Genomic DNA, 24,131 nt, shown 5'->3' on the forward strand with positions numbered 1-24,131 from the left:
AAGTGCTGTGGCTATGTTGGTGGCGAGTGAGTCTGCTGGCTCATTAAGGGCTAGGTTGAGGTCCCAAGGATTACCCATTTTGAGTTGGGCTTGATGGAGGAGAAGATGCTTTGCAGTAAATTATCCTTGAAGGCAAGGCTGGGTGTCATGGCCACAGGCCCCAGAACACAAAATAAACAAACCATCTAGTGATGGAGGCAATGGGTCACTTGACTCACATATGTCCCTTTGGGACCCATAAACACAGGGGCCCTGGCTGGACTCAGTCCTGGTGGCTTTGGCGCCAGGCTCATATAGAAATGTGAGCAGGAGTGCAGTGCACTTTATTTCAGTGCAGGAGTGCTTTTACTTTATTTCAGTGCAGGAGTGCTTTAATTTTACAAGAACTTTCCAGGAGCTGAAAGCCTTTATTCCAGAGAACATCCTCATGTGCTGACTCATCGGGTGTGGCAGGCAGGTTGACCCTGGTGGGCGTGGCTTCAGAAGCTCAACTTTATAAGCTGCTCCATCCTTAAGGCTGGTGCTTCGCGTTACTGTGCACTGGCGTGCAATGTGATGCTCACCGCTGCTTGGACCAGTTTACTTACCTTTGAAACCAGGCATTCTACTGCATACTCACCTCCAGGAAACCGGTGCTTCATCGCTTCATCTGCAGACTCATCCCTGACATCCAGTGATCTTGATCCCGACACTGCAGCACCGACTCCACATCCACGAACTCGGACCCTGTGAAGAAGAAGAAAGACAAGGTTAGAACATCTATCCTAGGGCCGCAACACATTTGAATCCTGCGTGCCCCCTAGTTAACAATTTACCAGCTACTGTACCACGGCAGCTTTGTTCCTCATTCCCTCCGGCTGCTGCCTCAAGCTCCACAGCTTCGGCGGGGCCGGCCACATCACCTGCCTGGGAAGAAAGCAAAAGCGCAAACATCAAAAGTGGAGCGGACAGCAATACAAGACAACGAACTTTACAATACAACACAAACAGACGAGGAAAAAAGAAGGCAAACAGCAACACTTACCTGAAGTATAGTGGCTTAGTCGCAGCATGACTGGACTACCACGTGCAAGGGACCAGTGAAGGAACTCAGTCCAGATCATACAAGCGCCCCTTCCAGAAGCAGCAGGACGGAGTGCTCGACAAAACTAATCAACAGGAGCAGTATCACCTATTACCAGCAGTCACCACATAAGTGCAGCGGTCGAAGTCCGACCCGAGCAACCTCACCCCTGACAGGGCTGCAAACGTGCCCCAATGCCTCCGCAAAGACCAGATGAGCGTATCACTGGGGCCAGGAGGGTGGTAGATAAGGAGGATGCTAATTGAGTCGGCAGGTGACACAGAGAGCTTGGCGAGTAGGGATTCACAGTTGGGAATGACGTTGGTGTGCGTGGCTCTAATAGTAAGGGTGTTTTTGAAAATGAGGGCAATGCCGCCTCCTGTTTTAGATCTGTCACACGTTAGGATGCCGTAGCCCGGATGGATTGTGATGGAAAGGGCTGGGCCTGCAGCGGGGTGGAGCAAGGTTTCAGTAATGTCAAGTATGTCAAGGTTGTTGGAGGTTATGAGGTCAAGGATTTCAGGTACGTGGGCCGTGACTGACCTGCATTGATTAGTGTGCAGTTGATAGACTTAAGGATTGGGCAGGCGAGCATGTACATTAGCTTAGGTCACAATGGCTGGGTAGCGTAGAAAGGAAAACATGGGATGACGTGTGTGCATAGTCTGAGGAACCTATTCCTCGCAAGCATTGGAGAGGGCATAGCAATAGCAGAATCAGAGATTTCAGGTTGCGTGGGGCCTGGTCTGCGAATCTGTGGTGGGGGGAGTGGTTGAGGAGCATGGTGTTGGATGCACACAGTGAGCCGAGTGCGAAGTCCGAGGAAACTATTCATAGCAATAGAAGAATAAGAGATTTCGGGTTGCATGGAGCCTGGTCTGCGAGTCTGTGGTGGGCGGAGTGTTTGAGGAGAATGGAGTGGGATGCACGCGGTGAGCTGTGTACGTAGCCCGAGAAACCTATTTCTTGTAAGGATCTGAGAGGGCATAGTAATGGCGGAGATGCAGGCGTCAGGAATAGATGGGGTGGCCGAGGTGTGCATTGGGGGAGGGGCGTGGTGCAGGGTGGACGTAGGCACTAAGGCGCTTACCTGTGTTTCAAGTGTGTCAGGAGTCCCTGGAGGCTGGCTGGACTTGCATGGAGAGTGCTGTGGGGGCTCTTGGGTTATGGACTTTTGCCGATGTCGGATCAGCCTGAGGTTGTTGCAAGACCACAGTGATGGGGTCTGGCCCAAAATACTATGCAAGGTACGTAGAGGTTGACTTCAATGGTGCTATTGTGCGGAGCCTAACATGTGCAGCACTCAACACTGCACCCTTGGCCTGCACAGGCTTTGCCGCAGAGGGTTCGGCACACAGTTTTTAAAAGAAGCAGAGTCAGATGTTGATGCATAGGACATAGTGGACATGGATTGAGCAGCGTGCTCTGCAGACCTGCATCGCTCAACACTGCGCCCTTGGCCTGTGCAGAGGCTTTGCCGCAGAATGTTCGGGACGCAGGTTTTAAAAGAAGCAGAGTCGGGCGTCTATGCGTAGCATGTAGTGGATGTGGATCGAGCAGCGTGGCCTGCGGACCTGTGGCACCTTTTGTTGGAGACGATTACTGGTGAGCAAGGCACTGCAGAAATTCTGGACTGTAGTGCAGGCCCTTGTGTTCTTGCACATCAATGGGGGAACTGCTCTTCTCACAGGGCTCCCAGCTGCTCACTACGCTCCTCTAAAAGAAGTCCACCACGCTGCAGCACGCCTTATTATGGGAGCATGACTGAATTACTCCCATCCTACGTGAATCACATTGGCTGCCACTCCAAGCCAGGATACTCTTCCAGACTGCATGTATCATCTACAAAGCAGTCAAGATTAACACACCAGCACGCCTGGTGGCTAAGCTCCATATATCTGTTAGCACACACTGCTCACACTGAAAATACACAAATTGACTTTAACCACAACTCGTCTGCAAAGAGAGGACCTGCAAACAATCCTTCTCTTTTCATGCCCCCACTCTCTGGAACTCGTTCCTGATGTAAAAGTCGCCATATTATGCATCATAAAAGTTGCCATAATATGACACATTTCTTAAACGAATTATAGGCAGTAACCAGCAGATGAAAACATAATGCATACATAAATTGGTTGGCATAAGCAGGAGCCATTGTCGGACCCATTGAGGTACCCGATGCTTGCAAGTAGAATTGATTGTTAAATCTGAAATAGTTGTGTAAAATGATCTTTGTAAGTTCTAAGATGAAAGTCTTGTCAGCTCTGCATTGAGGCGCTTGTAGTAATGCCCATTCTAGGGCTTCAATCCCTTTGTTGTGTGGAATAGATGTATATAGACTTTGGAGAACAAGTGTGACAAGTAGATCTTTTGAGTCCAGATCATGGATATTCTGTAAGGTGTTAATACAATCAGTAGTATCACATAGGTAAGTACTGGTATTTTGTACAATTGGTTGTAGGACACGGTCTATGTATATAGCCAATGGGTGGAATACACTGTCTGTGCCAGCCACAATAGGTCTGAGATGTGGTCTTGGTAGTTGTTTGTGGATCTTTGATAAACCTGAAAATACCGGTATGATGGGATTTGTTTTGTACAGAAATCTTCTTGTCTTTTCTGTGATCCAACCGTTCTCGGCTGCTTTCTCTAAGACTGAAACAATTAATGTCAAGATTCTCAATGTCAGGTCCTCGTCAATAGGTATGTACGTATTTCTGTTGTCCCGTAATGTCATGCATTGTACGTTGTAAAATGTGGTGTCCATTACCACGATAGCACCGCCTTTATCCGCTGGTTTCAAATGTAGTGTGCTGTCGTCTGACATTTCTTGAATGAGTTTGCTTTGATTTTTCCTGATATTGTGTTTCTTGATTTTATTGTAGTCGATAGTTTCAAGTTTGTTTAGCATCTGGGTTTCAAATAACTTTAGTGTGGTATTGTGAATTGGTGGATCACAGTTTTTGGGTTTTTGGTGCTTTTGCGTTTGATCTCCAGGAAATCCGTATTCAGAGGGATGCTCGTAGGCTGTTTGAACATCAAAGAACACTTTAGATGCATTTTTCTCATTAGTCGATGTAAGTTAACTCTTTCTACTAGGTGGGTAGTATTCTGGGTCAGCGTAAATGAAAGTCCAATATTCAAAACGTCCAGTTTGATCTTTGTCAATTGTTTGGAAGACAAATTCACCACTAGTTGTTGTTTGGTTTGTTCTTTGACCTTAGGTTTTTTGTCCCTCTTCGTGTGATCTTTTGTCTAAAAAAGTATGTGGTGTGGCTGATGATGCTGTCGCCGCCTGGGAAGTGTGGAGCCCACCACTAGTGGGATGTGTCGTTGTTGGTGGAGTCTCTGTTGTGTCTCCTGTGCATCTATTATCTTCACCACTAGAGGAGATATCGCTGCTTATATCGCTGGTGCCTTGTCTGGAGTTTTAGTAATATTCTTGCCCAGAATATACGATGTCCTGCGAGTAATCAAGGGTCTCACCTACATTTGCGAACCTTATGTTGTTCGATTTCTTTCTTGTACTGTTCCAATGATTGGTTGATGTCGTCGAGAATTGTTTTCAATTCCTCACTTGTTTTCAATGCACTTAATTGTTCACTTAGTTCACGGATTTCTGTGTCCAATTTTGTGACTGATTGGTACACTAACAGGTATCTTGTCAGATATCTTGACAGTCATATCATTACACTGGATGAGAGCTGGTAACTGGGGAAGCATTTGCACAGAGCCTCCAGCTAACCTGGTTAGGCATTTGGGTGCCTTAGCAACATCCTCCACCTTGATAAATGTTTCATCAACCGCAGTTATGCTGGCTCCAGTGTCTCTGATGGCAGGGGTCTCCTGGCCATTCACAAGAACACTATCGTTATAATACTCTTTAGTATTATCTAGGATGGAATTATAGACATCTAAATTCTGTTGTTCCCACAAACCCAGGGACACTAAAGAAACACAAGCTGAGACTCTCATGGGTTCATCAGCCAGTAGGTGAAAGTTTCCACTTGCCATAGGTACTTCTTTCTCTGGGGAGAATGCTAAGCAGACAGTGTGGACCCCTGAAGGTTTACCCTTACATCTGGGATCCCCTTTCACATGGTCATTTGACCCACAAACATAACATTTCCCAAAATTTTTTGATGAATGGGGGCTTGTTCTGACCTCCATCTGGTTTGGGCCCAGATGGTACACTAGCCTGATATGGTTTCCCTTGTGGTCTACCCTTATTTTGCTGTTTGGGGCCCTCTTTTGGATTGGAGGTATTTGAATCCCCCTTGTTATCTTTCTTTGGCTGCATCCCCTCATCCTTCTTCTGAGTTGCCCCAGAATCCTTGTGAGTAGCCCTGTTGGTAACCCACAAGTCAGCAGCCTTTGCTAACTTCTTTGGATCTATCTCCTTAGAATCAGCTAAGTGCTGTCTGAGCTCAGGAGAGCAGGCATCATTAATTGACTCCAACCTAACAAGATTTCTCATACCTTCATAAGTGTTTACTCTGTAACCCTGAACCCAACCACCTACGTTTTTCAAACATTCACATACCCAGGTAGCCCAAGGGGTACCATCATGCTTTTTGAGGGTCCTAAACCTCTTAAGGTACTGGGAAGGGGTGTTCCCAAATCTAGCAATTAAAGCTAGCTTCAGACACTCATAATCCATCCTATCCACCTCCCCCAACTCCATCACAACATCAGATGCAACAGTGGGTAGCCTAGAGAACAGCCAAGGAAGCAACTGATTCCCTGTAATGTCTTGAATCCCATGGTTATATTCAAACATTGCCAACCGATCCAAAATATCAAGCTTAGTCTCATACATACCCACAATTTCTTTAGGCATACAGGGTCTCTTAGGACTGGAAGACCTAGAAGACTCTGGGAGGGAAGCATTTTCCAAAGACAACGTTTTCATTTCTAAGGCATGATTCATCTTCATTTCTCTGAGCTTAAGTTCTTGATGCTTTTGTTCAGTTTGAGAATTTAAACGTTTAAATTCCAATTCAAGCCTCATCTTCTCCAAAGCAATGAATTCAGGACTGAGTGTAGGACCTGTAGGGGTCCCAGCTGACAAAGGTTGAGGTTGTTGAGCAGACGAGGAGCAGTGAGGCCTACATTGTAGGACCCACCTGCATCATCTAACTCATCAATAATAGACACATATCATCCTCATCATTTCCAACAATTTGCTGAGGGGTTAGGTATTTCAGACCCATCCTCCAGACTTTGTTTCTCTAACAACCTTTCAATCAATTCAGACTTTTTGCCTTTAACAGAGAGATTCCTATATCTACACATATTTTTCAGATAATCCACAGTGTAACTAAGGAGGTTCTCCTGACTGTAGCTTTCCACATCAGACACGGTTAATATTGCTTTTTAGTGTTGTTTAGCTTTGTGGTTAGTTGATCCAAGGTAATAGCAGCACTCTAAGTGTAATCACTATACTTTATCCTCACTGCTGCACCCCAGTGTTAGGCAGAATTATATGCAGTACCCTTTGAGAACACCACACACAATTAAGACTACAAGTGACAGTACAAATTCACCTTTGGTAAAAGTCTGTACTACACAGTAAAGTGTTAGCGATGGCTGAGCAGCCAGACTTACCTCAAGAGTAAAGTGAGCAGTATCAATAGTTACACAAAGGACAGCAATTACTATGATACATTTCAATATTATCAAGCATTGAAAAATCACAATCTTAATACACTACACCACACCCAATAGATTCTGGACAAGTTAAGCTCAAAATTAAGTGTGAGGAAAATGGCACTCCAGTAATTTAAAACGGAGGAAAGACAAAGTTAGACAAATGTTGAGCAGCACCAACAAGTAAGTAAGCATGGGCAAGCTAGAAAAAGAAAATACAGTGAGGAAATCAAATCAAGAGGCCTGGGCCAAAGTCAATGTCCCAAAGTCTTTGCAGAGGATCACACAGTTCAGGGTAGTTGGCGGTTAAGTCTTTGCCAATTGTTCAGAACGAAGTTGGTCGGACGAAAAGTTACTTTGAAGAATAGAGATGGACAAGTCCTCTGATTGGCAAAAGATTTCAAACACTTTCACTGCGGTTGGACAAAACGAACAACAGAGTTAGCACAGTACCTTTAGAGCAGAAGAATGCTGTAGCTGAGGCAGACGTTCCTGGTAGGTCCTGCAGGGTCACGGTTCCTGAAGCAACTGTCGGACTGACACGAAGGAGGAAGACTGAAGGGTCCTGCACTGCCCAAGGAAGAAACCAGCAGAGGAGCAAAACGAGGAATAAAAGGTGCGCTCCTTAAAACCCAAGCAGAGTCCGATCCTCCTGGCTATCTGGTTCACTGTAGCTGTGCACAGCAAATTTGACCAAAGGAGGGAGGCCTAGCTTGCAGTTTGGCAAACTGGTTGTTCCCCCCAGCTCAAGGGGAGAAGATTCCTTGCCGATCTTCCCTGTCATCGAAGTTTCGAGATTTGGAGCCGCACCAGGGCTTCACCGCGAGGTTCAGTTGTGGTATATGTCCTCTTCTGTTAGCTTCTCTTCGGTTCTCTCGATCCAGTGGTGACTCTGCCTTCTCAGTCCGAGATACCTGCTTTTTATGCAGTTTTCCCTCATTCACACAGCCTGGCTGCCAATCACACAGCAGGTAGGCTGTCCTGGCGGGACAGTCTCCCAGCGTATCAAACATGAGTGTGACTTGGGTTACCAAGGGACCCCATGGCAGGGGTCCTAAAACCCCTCCCTCACATCCTGCCTAACCAGACATTCAGGTGCCCAAGGAGGGCTTCTGTGCAGAAGCCTGCCAAAGGTCAGTGAACAAAGGAACCAAACCTGGTTTTGCGCGCAGAGCAAAACACGAGAAAGACTGTTACAAAAAGAAATGGCGAATTAACCCAGCCGGAACCAAATAAAAGTAAATGTGGTCCAAGGGATTTAAGTTTGAGGCTACTAAGGTAGCCTAAAACAATGCCGAGGCTATTTAAAATAACCACGGTAGGAAGAATAGGGTAGATACCACTGCCACCAGCCAAATCTTAATGAAAAGGGAAAGAAACAATGTTCCACAAGAGACAGACAAAAAGGGATAACTATTAACCCTTTCCAGTACTCTATGTAAGATAGTTTGTACTGGGTCTGTGGTTTTAAAAAGACTAATAAAGTCAATGGCAACTTTACATTTTCTGGGAGACAGTAGTCAGTCCCAGAAATTGGAGTCTGAGTTGGGAAGTCTAAAAAGACAACCCTGTATCACTAAACTGAAGGTGCTGTGTAACACACAGTAAAACGTTGATGCCTATGGAGTAGGTGAGGCTCCACAGACTATGAACACAAAAATGTTAAATACACAAAAACAAAACACGTAAGAGTGGGGAAAAAGGCTTGCACTCTTACCAGGTGAAAGAAAGAAATCTTAGATATCCAGCAAAGCTGCTGAGGGACTCAGTAGGTAAGGGAAATTAGCCATTCTGGAGAATTCTCCCTAACACTCCATAGGAATCTGTACTTCACTGATGTGTCCTGCTGCTACAATGACTATGGTATAACAAATGATTTTGAAATGAAAGGTGTCAGGGAATACCGGCCCAACCTTTTCACATATGCCAAAATATGATCATTAAGGGGGTGTATTCTCTGGGAATGTCTGCATGTAAATTAAGCCAATGGAAAGATTTGACCAATCAAAAAGTGTGAAGTAATGATGACATAATGTGGGAATTCATTCCATTATAAAACTAGAAACACACATGGAATTAGAGAGAGCAACCGGCAGCTAAGAGAACCACTATTGCAAATGGATGTGGATAATATGTGTCAGTGATTGGACCTTATCCATGATGAAACTAGTACCAGAGGCAGATCTGCTTTCCTGGAAGAGCAAAAATGATATCTGAAGGGGTCAGCTACTGAGAATTCCCTGAGAACACAGAAGGGTTTCTGCTGGACATGCACCTTAAAGCATTATTCAGTATTGTAATGTAATTTAAAATGGGCACTTTAGAACCATTTCTCTGGTAACTCACAGGGTAGTTTGAGTGGTAACTTCCACTAGGGGGAGCTTATTGCAAATAGAACGGTTGAGTATATGAAGTGGGAACTGCACTTTGCTTTCTATCTGTATTCATAATCAAGCCAGATTTTTTTACATGGAAAACTGTAGCATTATTGCACAGAGAAAGTGTAGTTCTTTGCAAATCAAAAGCAACCAAATGAAATCCTGTATTTTTTACAAGTGTAGTTTGACACCAGATTTGGGTAAGGGTGCACATGTCCACATCCCCAGATTGATTGATAATTTGTGACCTGTGAAAACAATAGATATTTAAAAAGGCAGATTGGGGATGAAAGAATGCTCAGTTGTACTTCTGTTTCAATAGAAAATAATGCCAAAATCAATGACTTTAACTTCTCACTCAGAACAATGCACAGTAGGGCGCAGACACTGCAGCAATCTGATCTGATCTATTACAAAATGTTAAAACTATATTCCAATGTTGCGTGCATGAACCACTATGCTGTGCATTCTAATTTGATAGCACAGTGCCCCTTAACACCTACCTGTAGATCATTTCCGGGCATATGATAGAAACCCACAACTCTACAGTCACCACAATCACACTGAAGTGAATGAACAGAACCGTTTTGCATAAATGTAATTTCTGTGTGAAATTTATCTGATATGTGTATTTGCTAACAGAGAAAATACAATAACATTTGGCCAATAAGTGATGTGTAAGGACATGTATTGCCTTATATTGCTTAGATGGTCCAATTAGGACTAGACACATACATTAAAGTGCTAGATTTATTGTGTGACTTAATGTGTGCATTATATTCAGCGAGATTCACACAATCAGGCCAATTCCTTTTTCTGTCAACCAGTTATACATGTATCAATATTTTGTTGTTGTTTCTGGGATCTGATTTTCAACCAAAACAACAAACCCTTCTATTGATTTCTCTGGTAAAGTTTGTCACCACCTCCAGAAGACAAGAAATCACTTCAGATGGTCAGCTGGAAACAACTGCTTCAAAGGCAACCCCTTTCAAGACAGTGGACAATTCACATCATGATGATAATTAACATTGACTCGTTGATGTAGGTATACAGGAGAATGGGTGGAGTAGCAGCATAGCATAGGAGGGGAGATTCCAGCAAAAGAATGGCTCCACCATTTTGGGATATCCTATGGCTCATAAACTTCCTGTGCCTCCTGCCTACTTTGTGCAGGCAAAACACTCTGGGCATGACATCACCAGGTAGAAGACGATTAAACATCCTCCAGGATTGGACGGACCCCTTACAGAAGGCTAAAAAGTAACCAATCTACAACATATTGCCCCTTCAAGGGGATGATTCCATCTCCTCTCTGCAGTGAATTGTCTTTGGATTACCTAAGAAGGGGAATAACACCTGGTACTTTCAGAGTCTGTGCCAAACCACCCTGGGCACTGCCAGCCCACTCAATACACGTTTTGAGCTGGCTTGAGCAATTCCAGCTGCACGAACCAATAGCTGTCTTTGACTCTCAACACTTTTGATACATTGACGAGCTGTCAGGCCACTAACTTGGCCCATTGCCTGACTGCACTGCAGTCATTTTCGAGTTTATCACCACTGAAGAAATACATGAAATCATTGGACGTATTTGAGTTGATTCGACTGATTTGAGACACCAACTTGACTGCCACTTTTCTGTTCTTTTATTATTATTAGGATATTCATGGAAGCTTGTTACGAGTTTGCCAATGTGGAATTAATGTGGCAGTATTAATGTTTACCAGCACGTTTCCTCACCAACCAACTACAAGTTGCCTGCAAGGGGCCTGAATTACTCAAGCTAAGAGCTGGAGGCAATTCTGACACCTTACCGTGAAAAATCAACAGTATTACCGATAGCGGTATTATCTATGCTGGTAATAACTTCAAAATCCCCCATGGAATTCGGATTTACATTCAACACTGGCACTTGTAATCCAGTGGTAATGTCGCCAGACTGAGTGTGGCATCATTAAATCAGTTTGCCGGTATCCTGGTGGATTTACCGCCAGGATACCAGCAAAATTGTAATGATCCCCATTGAGCGTGAACCTAGCTTCTGGAAGTGACAGAAAACTATAATCATAGGGGAAGGACCCAGAGAAGAAAGCAGAGAAACAGGAAGCAGGGAGCCTGCAGCATCTGGTGAGTAGTGGGAGGAGCTGAGTAGTAGTAGGGAGGAGGAATGGAGAAGTTGAGTGGCAAGAGAAGTAACATCAAAGAGTAGAGGTGAGAACTAGGAGGAGGAAAATATCAGAGGGAGAGATGATTGGTGGGTGGAAGAAGGAGGAAGGGAGACTGTAAGAGTAGGAGGGAAGAGTTCAGCATAGGCATGATTGAATCAACCTGATTTAAGTTCAAAACACTCTCCCAAATCCAATTATACCATTAACCAGTGGATGTTGTATTGCAAGTTAAGAAGTCCCTGAAGGGGAGTTTAGAGTGATATGGCCCAGAGCCTTTAGGTCGTCATCGCAGATAATTTACAGTTTTAGCATTTTAGCATACTGAGGGAGAAACAATCTGTAGCACTAACGCAAGGTTAAGAATGCCTCGGTTAGGCAGGACGGTGAAACAGACAAGAGACAGAGAGGGATAACCATAGGCCCCCCATAAAATATTAACAAAGACCCTTGAACCATGTCTGAGTTATTTCTGTGCCATCTGTGACATGTGACTCATATTGTTCTTCACACGATTTGAGCTGATCACTGCTACAGGAACTCACTGCATCCCTGGACCATCTAGAGCCGGCCCGACTGTCTCGATGTCTCAAATGCTTTGGGAACAACCAACTCAAAACTTCTCAATATAGACTTGACACTTTGTAAAGCACCTAAATGCCTTTTTTGACACTTTCTAGCTCGCCACATGAAAAAAACTATTATGTAGTTCTGCCTCCCTGGCCTGTCTTAAAGAGCCCTAGTGACTACTAAGACCCTACTCTCTACCTTTGTAAAAGACATATTTAGTAAACTCGGCATTGCTGCTGACATTATTGCCTGTGGACCCCTGTCTTCTGATTCAGAGTTCCCCTTTCATTAGAAAGTCTGCTTGTTCCTTGTCTTTTCTTACAGGATGAGTTATACTTTTTTGATTAGTGTGTTCCTTTTTTGATAAATGAAAGTCTATTTTCATAGAACATCAGTTGAACCTTATTTTATTTCATTTTGCTGATTGGATGTTTCTGTGCTAGCACCCATATATCCTGAAGGGAATAGCCTGTCCTCTGGCCCACTGTACCAAAAGAGGAGAAGATGGTATCCCTTTATGATTGAGATCTCCTCTGGGTTAGTAGTTGTGGTGTGGGAGTGAGTAGGGGTTTTATACATCATTACTCTTCACTGTAGTCCTGCAGAGCAGTAGTCCTTTTGTCACACAAGTAAATCAGAGGATCAAATTGTTAGGTAATATGAGTATAGCCAAGGAGCTCAGAAACAGGCTCTAGATATGGAATTCAGATTCATACTAAAAAGTACCACAAAGTACTCCAGCTGTACAATCGCCTCTCTGAACTATGGGCCTCGAATAAGATTGTGGTGGAGAGGTAGAAAAATGCAGATTTACTGCCATTTTTGCAACATGACTATGGGCCTCATTACACGTAATGCGGTAAACCATGGTGCTGTTAGCATCATGGTTGCCGCCGGTACCATACCGGTACCACCATGGAGAAAAGGGGAATTACCACCCCATTCCAAGGTTGGCGGGGCGGTAATTCCCCTTTCTCCATGGCCCTTCCCCATTCCCATTTTTGCCCCATAGGGCTCAATGGGAATGGGGAAGGAGCTAATTACGGTACCGCAAATTGCGGTACCGTAATTAGCACCAAGGTCCCTTTGCGGGTCCCAACTTTAAGGGCTGGTCTACACCAGCCGTTAAGGTCGGGTCCCGCAAAGGGACCTCGAAGTAAGGCGGTAAGGGTTTACCAGTACTGGTGCCCTTACCGTGTAATGAGGCCCACTATCTTGAGTTTAAAGGTAAAATGGAGATAACACCTCCAGCACTTGCCTGCAGGTTTACCTTCCACATTCTATTTATTTTAATTTTTTATTTTCATTTTTGTAATGCGCCAACATGCCCGTGGGCCTCAGGGTGCACAAAGAACAAGAACAATACAAAGACAAACAAGCATAAGAGGCAGATGGAGAAGCGAGTCAGGAGATTATTCCAGGTTAAATAAGTGAGTCTTTACGGCACGTTTGAACGCTGTAAAGCTCTGGATCTGCCATATACCGGCTGGAAGTGGGTTCCATAAAAGGAGACCCTGAATATCCAATGTAGTTCCTCCAAATTTGGCTGTCCTAAATGTAGGATAATTGAGAGTGACCGCAGAAGAAGAGCAAAGGTTCCTCACGTTAGGTTTGATGCCTATACGGGATGACAGATAGGTTGGGCCGTTGAGACTGAGGAATTTATGGGTCGTAGTAAGCATCTTATGCGTTGTGCGGTGTTTGACAGGTAGCCAGTGGAGTTTTTTCCTAAAAGTAGAGATGTGTGTGCGACGTGACTGATTGAAAATATTACGCACACAATTGTTCTGTGCCACTTGGAAGGATTGGATGTTAGAGGAGTTGGTGCCCGCCAGGAGGCAGTTACAATAGTCCATTCTTGAATTTATCAATGCAGTGGACATTAGAGCACAGTTCTCTTCCGATATGAATGGTCGAATATATCTAATTCTCTTGTTTATAGCACCACAACTAGATTTAATGCTAGAAATATGGGATTTCATGGAGAGTTCTCCATCAAGTACTACTTCCAAGGTTTTGACTTTCTTTTGAACTATGATGATGTTATTGGCAATATGGAAAGAGGCATAGTTAGGATCAAGTTTTGCCCGGATGTTTTTAGATGCCACAATAAGGAGTTTAGTCTTTTTATCATTAAGAGCAAGAGAATTACAAGCCATCCAATCTTGTATGGCCTTATATATTCGGTTAATGGTTTCCGAATCACTGCTGTATGAGCCACTCAACTGAATAACAACCTGAGTGTCATCAGCGTAATTCGTATATTGCACTCCTAGTTTGTTCAAAAGATCCAGAAGGGGCCGGATGTAAAGGTTGAAGAGCAGCGGCGACAGACAGGAGCCCCGAGGGACTCCACATGTCTGAGAGATAGGAGAAGATTGTTTATCACCCACTCAAACCCTTACAATTCTGGGACCCAGAAAGGAAGCGATCCATTTGGATGCAATTGCAGAGCAATTGGCGACCTCTCCGAGCCTTGACACTAGTAAGCTATGATCAACTAGGTCAAAGGCTGTGGAGAGGTCCAATAGCATGAGCAGAGCAGCTTGGTTTTTGTCAGCTATGCTAGCAATTCTAGATTTGAGATCCAGCATAGTTGTCTCAATTCCGTGACAAGCTCTATATCCCGACTGACGGGTACCCAAGATGTTGTATTTTTCAACATGGGCCTGTAGCTGTAAGTAGGCCAGTTTGTCAAGTATCTTGAGAACATAGGGCACGTTAGTTATGGGTCTGTAATTGTCACTGTTGGCTGGGTCAAGGCCTTCTTTTTTCAGTAGAGGAGTGATCCATGCTGACTTTAGCAGGTCCGGCACCAGACCCTCATCAAAGGAGAGGTTAACCAGTTTGGTAATCCATGGGACCAGGGTCTCTAAGGACTCCTTAAGAATGCTGGTGGGGCAGTCATCTGCTGGACAAGATGTGGCTTTGAGGTCCTGAATTATTTTGAATACTTCATCTTCAGTATAGTGCGTGAAAGAGAATGGAGGGATAGTATTTTCACAGGTGTTGGGTGAAGTGGTATCAGTAGTGGATTGTGTAATGGCTACGTTACCAAGGGCTTTACTGATTTTTTCTTTATGAGAATCAATCTTAAGTAGAAAGGCATCATGAATCCCCTGACACCACTTATCATCCTTGATAATATTGTTCGTGGGAGGAGGCTGATTTTGGAATTCCGCTAAGATTTTAAATAGCTCCCCGGTGTTAGATTTAGCATTCACTATTCTTTCGTTATAGTGTGTGGCCTTTGCTTCTGTAATGAGCTTTTTATAGTTGAGGATGGATTTTTTATATTTTGTCAGGGTATTATCGTTGGGGTCTTTCCTCCAGGCTCTTTCAAGAGCTCTTTTTTTTTGTCTGGCTGTAAGAATTTCATTATTGAACCACATGTTCTTTGTGGTTTCAGTCTTTATTGTCTTCACCTTCAGAGTGGCAAGGTCGTTAACTGCTTCTTTGATGTTGGTTGACAGATGGTTAATCAATTTTGTGGGATCATCATTACGTTTGCTTTTCCAAAACTCATGGGGATATATGTGAGATTTACTATGGGCACAATACCCAGCCACGGTCAATGCTCAAAAACCCCAAATGGGTCCCATTGGACTCCAAAACCAGGTTTAACGCCACTACCCAACCATTCATAATTTGATGGATTTATCCTCAGAATTAGTGGTGGTAATGGAAATCGAGTATAGCAGTATTTCTAGGGAAAATGCTACAATATTTGAAGTGAGGCTCCATATGTTTGCAGCTTAATGAATTCAAGATGTTGTATTTTTCACTCAAAGGTTTCAGAGTATTTTCTTATATTCCAGATCAGGGAGTGGATGGTCCACAGAACGGTCAATCACCAAAACCCTGGGAGTTCACAATTTCATCACCAGGGATGTTTCAAGAAGATACAAAGAAGTTCAGGGTACCTCACTCCTCAGTTATAAAGGTAAATTATTACTCTCTTGGCAGTTGGACTCTTCTCTTTCATTGGCCTGTCATGGTTTCGGATTTGGCTGTTTCCTCTTTGAGCTCATTGGCTAGAAGGTGGGGCGTGCTGATTGACTGTGGTGAGTACTGTGTTACTTTAGAAAGAAGGAGGATAGATAATGTGCAAGGAATACTACAGTAACACAAGCAGCACTGCAGGGTGAATATGTACATACACAAAGGTTGTAGCAGAATAGCTACAATGCTGTGTGCTGCCAATACAGGTACCTCAATAGCACCCCTAATATAAGTATACAGATATTTAAGAAAGAGAGTTCAGGGACGTATATAAATGAATGAAAATGATATATAATAACAAATGTCATAAAACAATAAAAATACATAACAGATGTCATGGCCGATGCATTTCGGATAATGTATATCCTTTATCTGAGCACAGTTAAAGCAATACATACAGAACGTGGAGGAAAAATGACACGAAAACCAAAAGAAAAAACTAATTAGAACATAAATGATAAAATCACAAAACATTCTTCCAAACATGTGAAGCTAAGATATAGACATTCCCAGCAAATGCAGGTGTGTATAATAGGAAAAGATACCTGTCTCACTTCATCAGAAATATACACATTTAGAAATAAATGAATTGATAAATATAGTGATAATCCAAAATTGATCCAAAAAACAATTGTGTGCAGAAATATTCATAGCAGAAGGTACGCTAAGAAAAGGTATATCTCTAATAGACAGAAAATAAACAGGCTCTGTAAGAAATTGTATAATGAGTCCAAAGGGTATCAGGGTTTGCTGATCAAACTACTATGGCACTCACCAGTGACCACTAGGAGAGTGGTAATCAGGAATGGGTGCATGGTGCAGTCGAAGGTGAATATAAAAAGGCAACAAGAAGGCACTAATAAATATCGTTAATAAATCTGCAGACCGATGTGATGATGTCATGAGCCGTGACATTCAAAGGGCGAATGCACTGGAATAGTAAAAAGGATAACATCACAACGTACGAAATAAATGTATATGACACAGTCAAATACAAATACACAGAGTACCAAGCAAAGCTGGGATGATAAGTCAGGAAAAAGCCTCCAAGATTTGAAAGCGTATCTGCGTCAGTTAAAGTAATGCTCTTTGAAGTATCTGGAAACTGGTGAATTGATGTTGCCTGTCTGAATGACAGACCAATAGTCATTCCAACAAACCATTGCTGTACATTTTGACTCTCCCACATAATACATTCCGCAAGGGCATTGATGCAGGCAGTATCACAGGTAGCAACATTTCTCAGTTTGATTTTCTATACTGTCCTAGGATGATAGACAATGGGCCTCATTATAAGGCTGGCGCTCCCGTAATGAAGGGGGCCGGTACAGGACTGGCCCCCTTCATTACAGGAGCGCCAAATTACGAGTTTCCCATGCGGGACCCGTATCGCATGGCTTCCAAAACCATGCATGCTTTCCGGGTCCCGCGAGGGGAAGAGGGAAGCAAAACGGGCCAGATGTAATCTGCCCGTTATTACTTCCCTCTCCATTGCTATTGAGCCCTATGGGGGCTCAAATGGGAATTGGGATGGGTTCCTGCATGGAGCACTTACTGGGTCCTCCTATGTCGGAGTAACCCGGTAAGTCCCCATTGCAGGAACCCGGTAATGGAGCCCGGAACGGAGGCAGCCATGGACCTAATAGCTCCATGGCTACCTCCATTCTCGTAATGAGGCCCAATGTCTCCCTAAATTACAATATTACTTTTGGAGCAATGAAAATGTAGTCAGGTGTCCTCCGATTTCACCATTTAAAATTTGTAGTCAAAAAGGAGCACACACCGGCCAAGAAGCAGCACTGTTTATTACAGCTGGGCAAGCACAAATCAAACAGAACAGTGGACAGGAACTGATTTATGAGTGCTGGCATCTGTTCATACTATGGACATTAGTTTTATAGTCTGATTACAATTGTCAAAGCATTAGACACTGTTGCAGCTTGAAGGTTTGTATTTTCTGCCGTTCCCAAGCAATTCATTGGCAATGCTACATCATATACTTAGAGCTAACGTATGTTAGTAGAACATAATTGGAACTAAGAGATCAACCGTATGCCAACTCATTGTCCACCCCCCACATGTGGTGCCACATCAATTCTCACGCCTCCCAGGAACAGTTTGCAATTAGTAAAATAACATTTATGCTGACCACCGGAACTTTAATATACTGCCATTGGTCAGCACCATTGAGAAAAGAACATGAGATACCCTGCTTCTGGTGGGAAGGGGGACATTCACACGGTACCCACTGGATGTTGGCCTTCACAAGTCTTGTAGTGGATACTCGAAGGCTGGCCACCTCCCAGGGACAGAGAAACTTACAGTTTGATTGGTCCTTCCTGGAATGCAACTTTGATTAGCTTCCCATTCCCATAACCACCTGCTGATAGGCACTAATGGCCATATGAATGGTTCACTGGCTTAGATCCACTTTCCCTCTACCCCCAAGTGCCTGCAGGATTGGCATGCTGCTTTGCTATAACATCACCCAGTGTTGTTTTTTCAGCTGCTTCAGTCTGCCCATGACGTGCGGCTTGAGCTCTGTCTCCCTCCTCCCTGGCCCACGTGGTGGCTATTAGGTGTCCAGAATGGGGTTCCCCAGGCAGGGTACCTCCCAGGAGCATCCCTGCTGAATGTGTTTGCCAGAAGTATTTTGTCCCGACCTAGTGTTGGTCAGTAGTACACATGATGCATTCCTTACCCCTGTATTTCCCTGCAGAGTCTTTGTTCAGGTTGTGACTGCAATTTTGGTTGTGTGCCTGTGTTTCTTCCTCCTATGGAGGGTACCCTACCCCCCTTGTCTACTCTCAAAGGTGGTAGGTGTGCCCCCATATCTGGTGCTGAATTAGCACCTTTAATACATAAGCATGGGAAAGTACCACATCCATTTCAAACTACTTGTTTGAAGTCTTTATCACCCTTTGTGTAGATTAATAGGTTCTTTAGGTTTTGACTGAGTTTCATTGTGAATACAGGTGGATGTGTAAACAGAGTCTTGAGCCTAGTGTCAGATCATAATAATGTTCCAGTGCTTTGAAATAATCTTTGTAATATGCTTGCTTTGTAGCGAGTAAGTAAAGATGTATGTAAGGTCAGGACTACTACTTCTATTGTGCTTGGCAAGCATGGATTCTCGGGAAGTAGAAGAAACCTTCTCTTCCAGAGGGAGAAATTTGTCATCATTATGGCCATCAGGAATTTTTTCAATTTCTATGTTGCACTGATCTTTGTCACTTACAATTCTCCTTACCCGAAGGAGCTGGCTGTAGTGTTAGGTTTTGGTCAAGTTAGGTAGGTGGACACTTAACCGATGTAACAGATTGTTTCTGTCAGTCGGTTTTCTGTATACATTAGAAAAAAAGCCATCAACTTGAGGTATCACTGATACATCTAAAAGGTATTGCAGGGTTAATGAAGTTCAGGTATTCTATGAAGTCCTGAAGAAATGTTGCTGGCCATTCCAAATTCCAAAAACATCATCAATATAGTGGACCCAAAATCCAAGGGATTTGTGCCAAACTGGGTGCTGTAACACATGATCTGTTTCAAACTTAAACATTAACATATCGTCATCAGTTAAGTGATTTTGGCGACCCTAGGCATCCCATTGCTCTGTATAAAAACATTGCTGTTATATCAAAAAACGGTGTTCTGGGAGATGAACTCGAGAAGGATTAGGAAAAATGCTGTGTTGGCGCCTATCTCCCTTTTTTAACATTAACCATTCAACCTCTTCCAATCAAAGCTCTTGCAGGGCACTGGTGTCGGGGGGAAATTCTGCCGGGGTCGGCCGGGCCGCCCGCAGACCTCCGGGCAGGGAGGCCCCAACTCCTCCCGTATATCCCAAAAGAGATAGAGTATGAGACACACGCAAGAAGCAAGGTGACTCTGCTGATTATTAGACAAAACGGCAGGGATGGGTCAAGGAGCGTACGCGTCCGTCCTGACACACACACAATCGTGGGGCTCGCAGGCCCTTTTTACCTTAGTATGACGCGCTACTTGCGTCACTTGGAAGGTTTAGCAAAAAAAACCTATCTCCACTCTGGATTGGTTACTCGAGTGGTAGGGTTAGTATAGCATACATATAGAGAACGATGTTAGTGGTTGAGGGTTAGTCAGGTGGTATACCTGGGCTGTCCCTTCAATTTGATACATGAAAGTTGTTACATGAAGACCTCTGAGGATTGGTCAATGTTAATGGTGTCAGTGATAGGAGCCCCATGTTCTGATTGGTCCGCTCGCGAGCCTCCCAGTCTGGGACTATCGCTGTTCCCAGCTCGCGGTGCACCTGTAATTTGCAACAATGTTTTACTACGGGTAGGTGTAAACAATGTGAGGATTTATTTATATGTTGGGAGGTCGACTACTCCCACTGCTGCAGATGTCCAATGAGTCTTTTAATTGTATCTGCCTGTGTCTTGAAACGTGGGATTCAGGCGTCTCCTTCCTCCTGGGCTTGGCATCTTGTCAGGTTTGGCTTTGTCACGTGAGGTGGGACCGTGTTTGAGGCAAAATTCAACACAATTAATATTGTTTTTCCTACTGTGTGCCTGGTTTATCTTGCAGGTGCGACCTTGGCGTTGGCTTGCAGCGTGCGAGATTGCAACATCGTGCCCTTGGCGGTGTGCTTTTGCCGGGCTCATTTTGCAGGGTCAGCAACCCAGTTCTTGCTCATTCAATGTTCATGGACGCTTTTGCTGCGGCCTACTTGGGCCTGGTGCATAGGTGGAACCGTTTCTATCCTCAGTATCGTGTCTCCGTTATATTCTTCATTATGGTACATGGTTCTTAGAAGAAGCGTGAGCAAGCCTTTTTAGATAAGTTCATGATGCGTCTTGCGTTTCTGCATTTTGAGAGCCTATGTGGAAAATAATAAAGATGCACGTCCGTGAGTATGTCTGTCGCCTACGTCATATATTCTTCGTGTGGAGTGTCCGGTGTGCATGTTTGCACAGGTGTGCTGACCGTTGGCTAGGTCGTCATGGCATCTCTAACGACGTGTAGGTTTAGTCGAGTTGATCCGTGCCGCAGGTGTCGGCATGGACAGGGCGGGCTGCTGGGCAGGTAGATGGGCACATCCGTAAGTTCCTGTACCAGGGTATTTGGTCGTCTGGTAGATAGGCAAACTCCTCTCGTAGTGGGTGTCTAGGCCGTGATCCTCTGGGCCACGCGCGAGAGGGGAAGGGCGGGAGCCTGTTCTTCCATTCTCCCACTTCAGTCCCCCCTCTGGTCGACTTGTCGACCACAAACATATCCTTTTCTTTATCTCCTCTTACTCTCCATATTTTAGTTATTTCTCCCAAATGTCCATAGTGGTTAACATGGTCTTCAAATGACCAATACATATATTCACAGGTTCCTCCAGGAGTGCAGTATACCCATTTCCCTATGTAGCTCCTTGGGTTTCTTGGGTTTTCGAGCTTCACAGATGGTGGGTCCAGGTGGTTGGTGATGATCTGGTTGCGCAACTTCTCTCTCTCTTTTATGATTGTGCTTGTGTGTTGGCCGTCATCTGTTGGCATCAAGAGGTGTATACCAACCATTTCGATCATCTCGTCTGTGGTGCGTGCCTTCCGGGCCTTCCAAAATCTTATTATGATCAGTGTAGCTCCAGCCAAAATAGTACATCCAACTATAATCTTCAGTCCATCTGACAGCCAAGATGGCATCCATGACCATAATATTGAAAACCAGCTCTCATCCTTTTTCACACCTTTACTTTCATCCATCATTTTTGAGTGCATCTGGGCCAGTTGTGATACAGCTTCCGTGAGTGTACCATCGTCAGCATCATTAGCAGGAATTAATGTGCAGCATGATTGTCCTATCTTTGCGCAAACTCCTCCTTCCATTGCTGTGAGGAGGTCCAGTACATATCTGTTCTGTAGTGCAACCATTCTTACTGCTCGCAATTCCTCTTTTATTGCGTTGAATCCATTTACTGTAGAGTTAATTGTCATCATTAGTTCCCACCTAGTTATCTGGAGCCATTTTGCGTTTGCGTAGGCCTGCAGTCCAGGATGTATTATTGAGGAGAAGAACATAGCTGCTCTGCTGAATAGTCTGTGTTCCGGCGGAATTGAGGTGAGTGCTGTTTCCGACCTTCCCCACAGGTAATTTCCTGTCAGAGGTTCTCCTTGTCTTTTCCTTCTGTTGAGGACAGTGTAGTTGCCGTTGCGTCTGTTCTCTGGCCCTTTCCGAGGCTGTGCAGATCTCCTCTTCCTTTTGTTCCCTTCATCCATCTTGGGGAAATTCGCCATATTCACATGCTTCTGGGGCACCACTAGTGATGGTACATTAACGTGTACTATAGTGCATACACCATTCCACAAAGGGGGCAGTGTGTGGTACGCCTTGTCTCCACAGGCCCAGTAATGTTCCATTACTACTGCTGTTCCTGCTCCCCCCTCAGGTAACTCCGTCACGCTTTCACAGTTGGTGTTGTATCCTACATCCACCTCTCCTTTATGTTGGTAGCATGCCTTAGGCGCAGTTAGCGGCAGTATTGTTATTGGGTCTTCATCCTTCTCCATCCACGTGAGCATGGGTACGTACTTGATCCAAGTCATCCAACATCTATGGTTATGTTCATCAATAGTTGAAATATTTTCTCTTGTTACCATGTTGCTGCCAACCACTCCTATGTCCCATTTGTTGTTCATGTACACCTTCCCTGTTATTATCATCAGTGGTCTTTCCCAACATCTGTTTTTACCAGGGACTTCAGTGGCGTACCAATCACATGGTAGGTACTGCAGTGTTACTTTCTTTGTTTCTCCTTTTTCAGGACCACTTGTTATGTATCTGAATCCTTCAGCATGTAAACTGCTCTTGTGGTAACTCAAATAAGTCTTGAGGAAGTTGTTTTCATATGGATATGTATCTCGTGTTTTCCACACCAGTTGCACCACTGTCCCTTGAAATCTTCCTTTCGTCTGGAACAGTGCCAGGTATATTATACATCGTGCTATTTTTCCATCTATCTCCGTGGCAACAAATGTTCGAGAAGCGCTCATGGCGTATGGGATCAATGAGCAAACGTAGAAGCTGTCTTCTGTTGTCTGCTTACCTATGTGGGTCATGTGTTGGTACCATATGTTGTTTGAGATGTGTGCTGAATCTTGTATGTAGTTGTTAATGCCTTTATTATCTGAGTATGTGCTGCGTTTAACTCTATTTTCCTTGTGTGGGATTTTACTAGTACCACCTGACGTAACACCTGTTGCAGCTGGGGTGGGGGTGCATTAGGTTTGGGTACAGCAATAATATCAATAGCATAGCTGTACTGCCATACAGAGGCAGCCAAGAACCCGGTGATCATTAAAATCCCTATCAATTTTATTACAGATGCTAAGTTCACCGGCATTTTGCTCTTACCTTGCTGCAGTCCGGCAGCTTATTCTTGCGACGTTACAGTTGCCCGCCTGAAAATTCTTAATATGCTTGTTATTGGTGTTAGTTGTCGTTTTTTAAGCTCTCCCTATCAGGTAGTCATTCAGTGCCCAGGCGAAGAGCTGTTCCCACGCCAATCTAAGCGATCTATCTCTTAGGGCGGGCAAGTATGGTTGGAGGTGGGGCATTGAATGTTCTATGGCCAAGAGGAAGGCTGTGTAGTAGACACGTACCCTCCTTCTTTTCAGGTACGTTGGCCGTTTTATTTCATACACAAATTGGTGTGACAATTCTTCCAGGTAATTATCATCTGAGGGTACCATCTACTCCTGGGCACTGAATTGGTTAGTTATCTACTTCCTTAACAGTACAATAATACGCTGTACCTGCATGTGCGAGAGAAAAGAAGGAGAACATTCAGGTGTTTACATGTGTGTATGTGCAAAACAATGTCCTTCAGTTCAGTTATTACTACAGTGGGTAGGGGGTCAATGGGCAGAGGGTTTGGTGCTCAACTGGCGGAAGTCTCTTTACCCTTTGAGCGTGTAACCATGGGGTGGGTGGTATGGGGATCACCCCTTTCTTTTCTAGTAATTGTCTCTGGGGAATCTGGGGGGTGGCAGGGTATGGGGACACTTAGGCCGTTAGTTGTGGTAGAAGTCTCTTCCTCCGTTGGTGACGCTGTTGTTTTTCTTCCAGTGGCCCTGTCGATGGCACTGGGGCGGGTCTGGAGTTTGTAGATCTTTACGTCGTGTAGGTGGTTCCAGGCACGTTTGTCCTGTAGCTTTACTGTTCTCGTTGATACCTCCTCTACCAGATGGGGGCCAGTGAATCGTGGACTGTTCCACTTTCTGTTGAAATTGCGAAGTAGTACGTGGTCACCTTTAGCAACTTTGCACAGTCTTT

General features: G+C 44.3%; 1 protein-coding gene across 1 annotated transcript in view; it reads left to right on the forward strand.

The window, feature by feature from the left end:
- LOC138565860 (protein SSUH2 homolog) overlaps positions 1–24,131 on the forward strand; it is a 276,132-nt gene that overhangs the window by 39,907 nt on the left and 212,094 nt on the right. The window contains exon 3 of the mRNA XM_069643020.1: positions 15,647–15,771. Coding sequence (XP_069499121.1) covers positions 15,647–15,771 — 125 coding nt within the window. The remainder of the gene's footprint in view (positions 1–15,646; positions 15,772–24,131) is intronic.

The sequence above is a fragment of the Ambystoma mexicanum genome, chromosome 2p, assembly GCF_040938575.1.
Source record: "Ambystoma mexicanum isolate Mex_15411 chromosome 2p, UKY_AmexF1_1, whole genome shotgun sequence".
Taxonomy (NCBI): Eukaryota; Metazoa; Chordata; class Amphibia; order Caudata; family Ambystomatidae; genus Ambystoma; species Ambystoma mexicanum.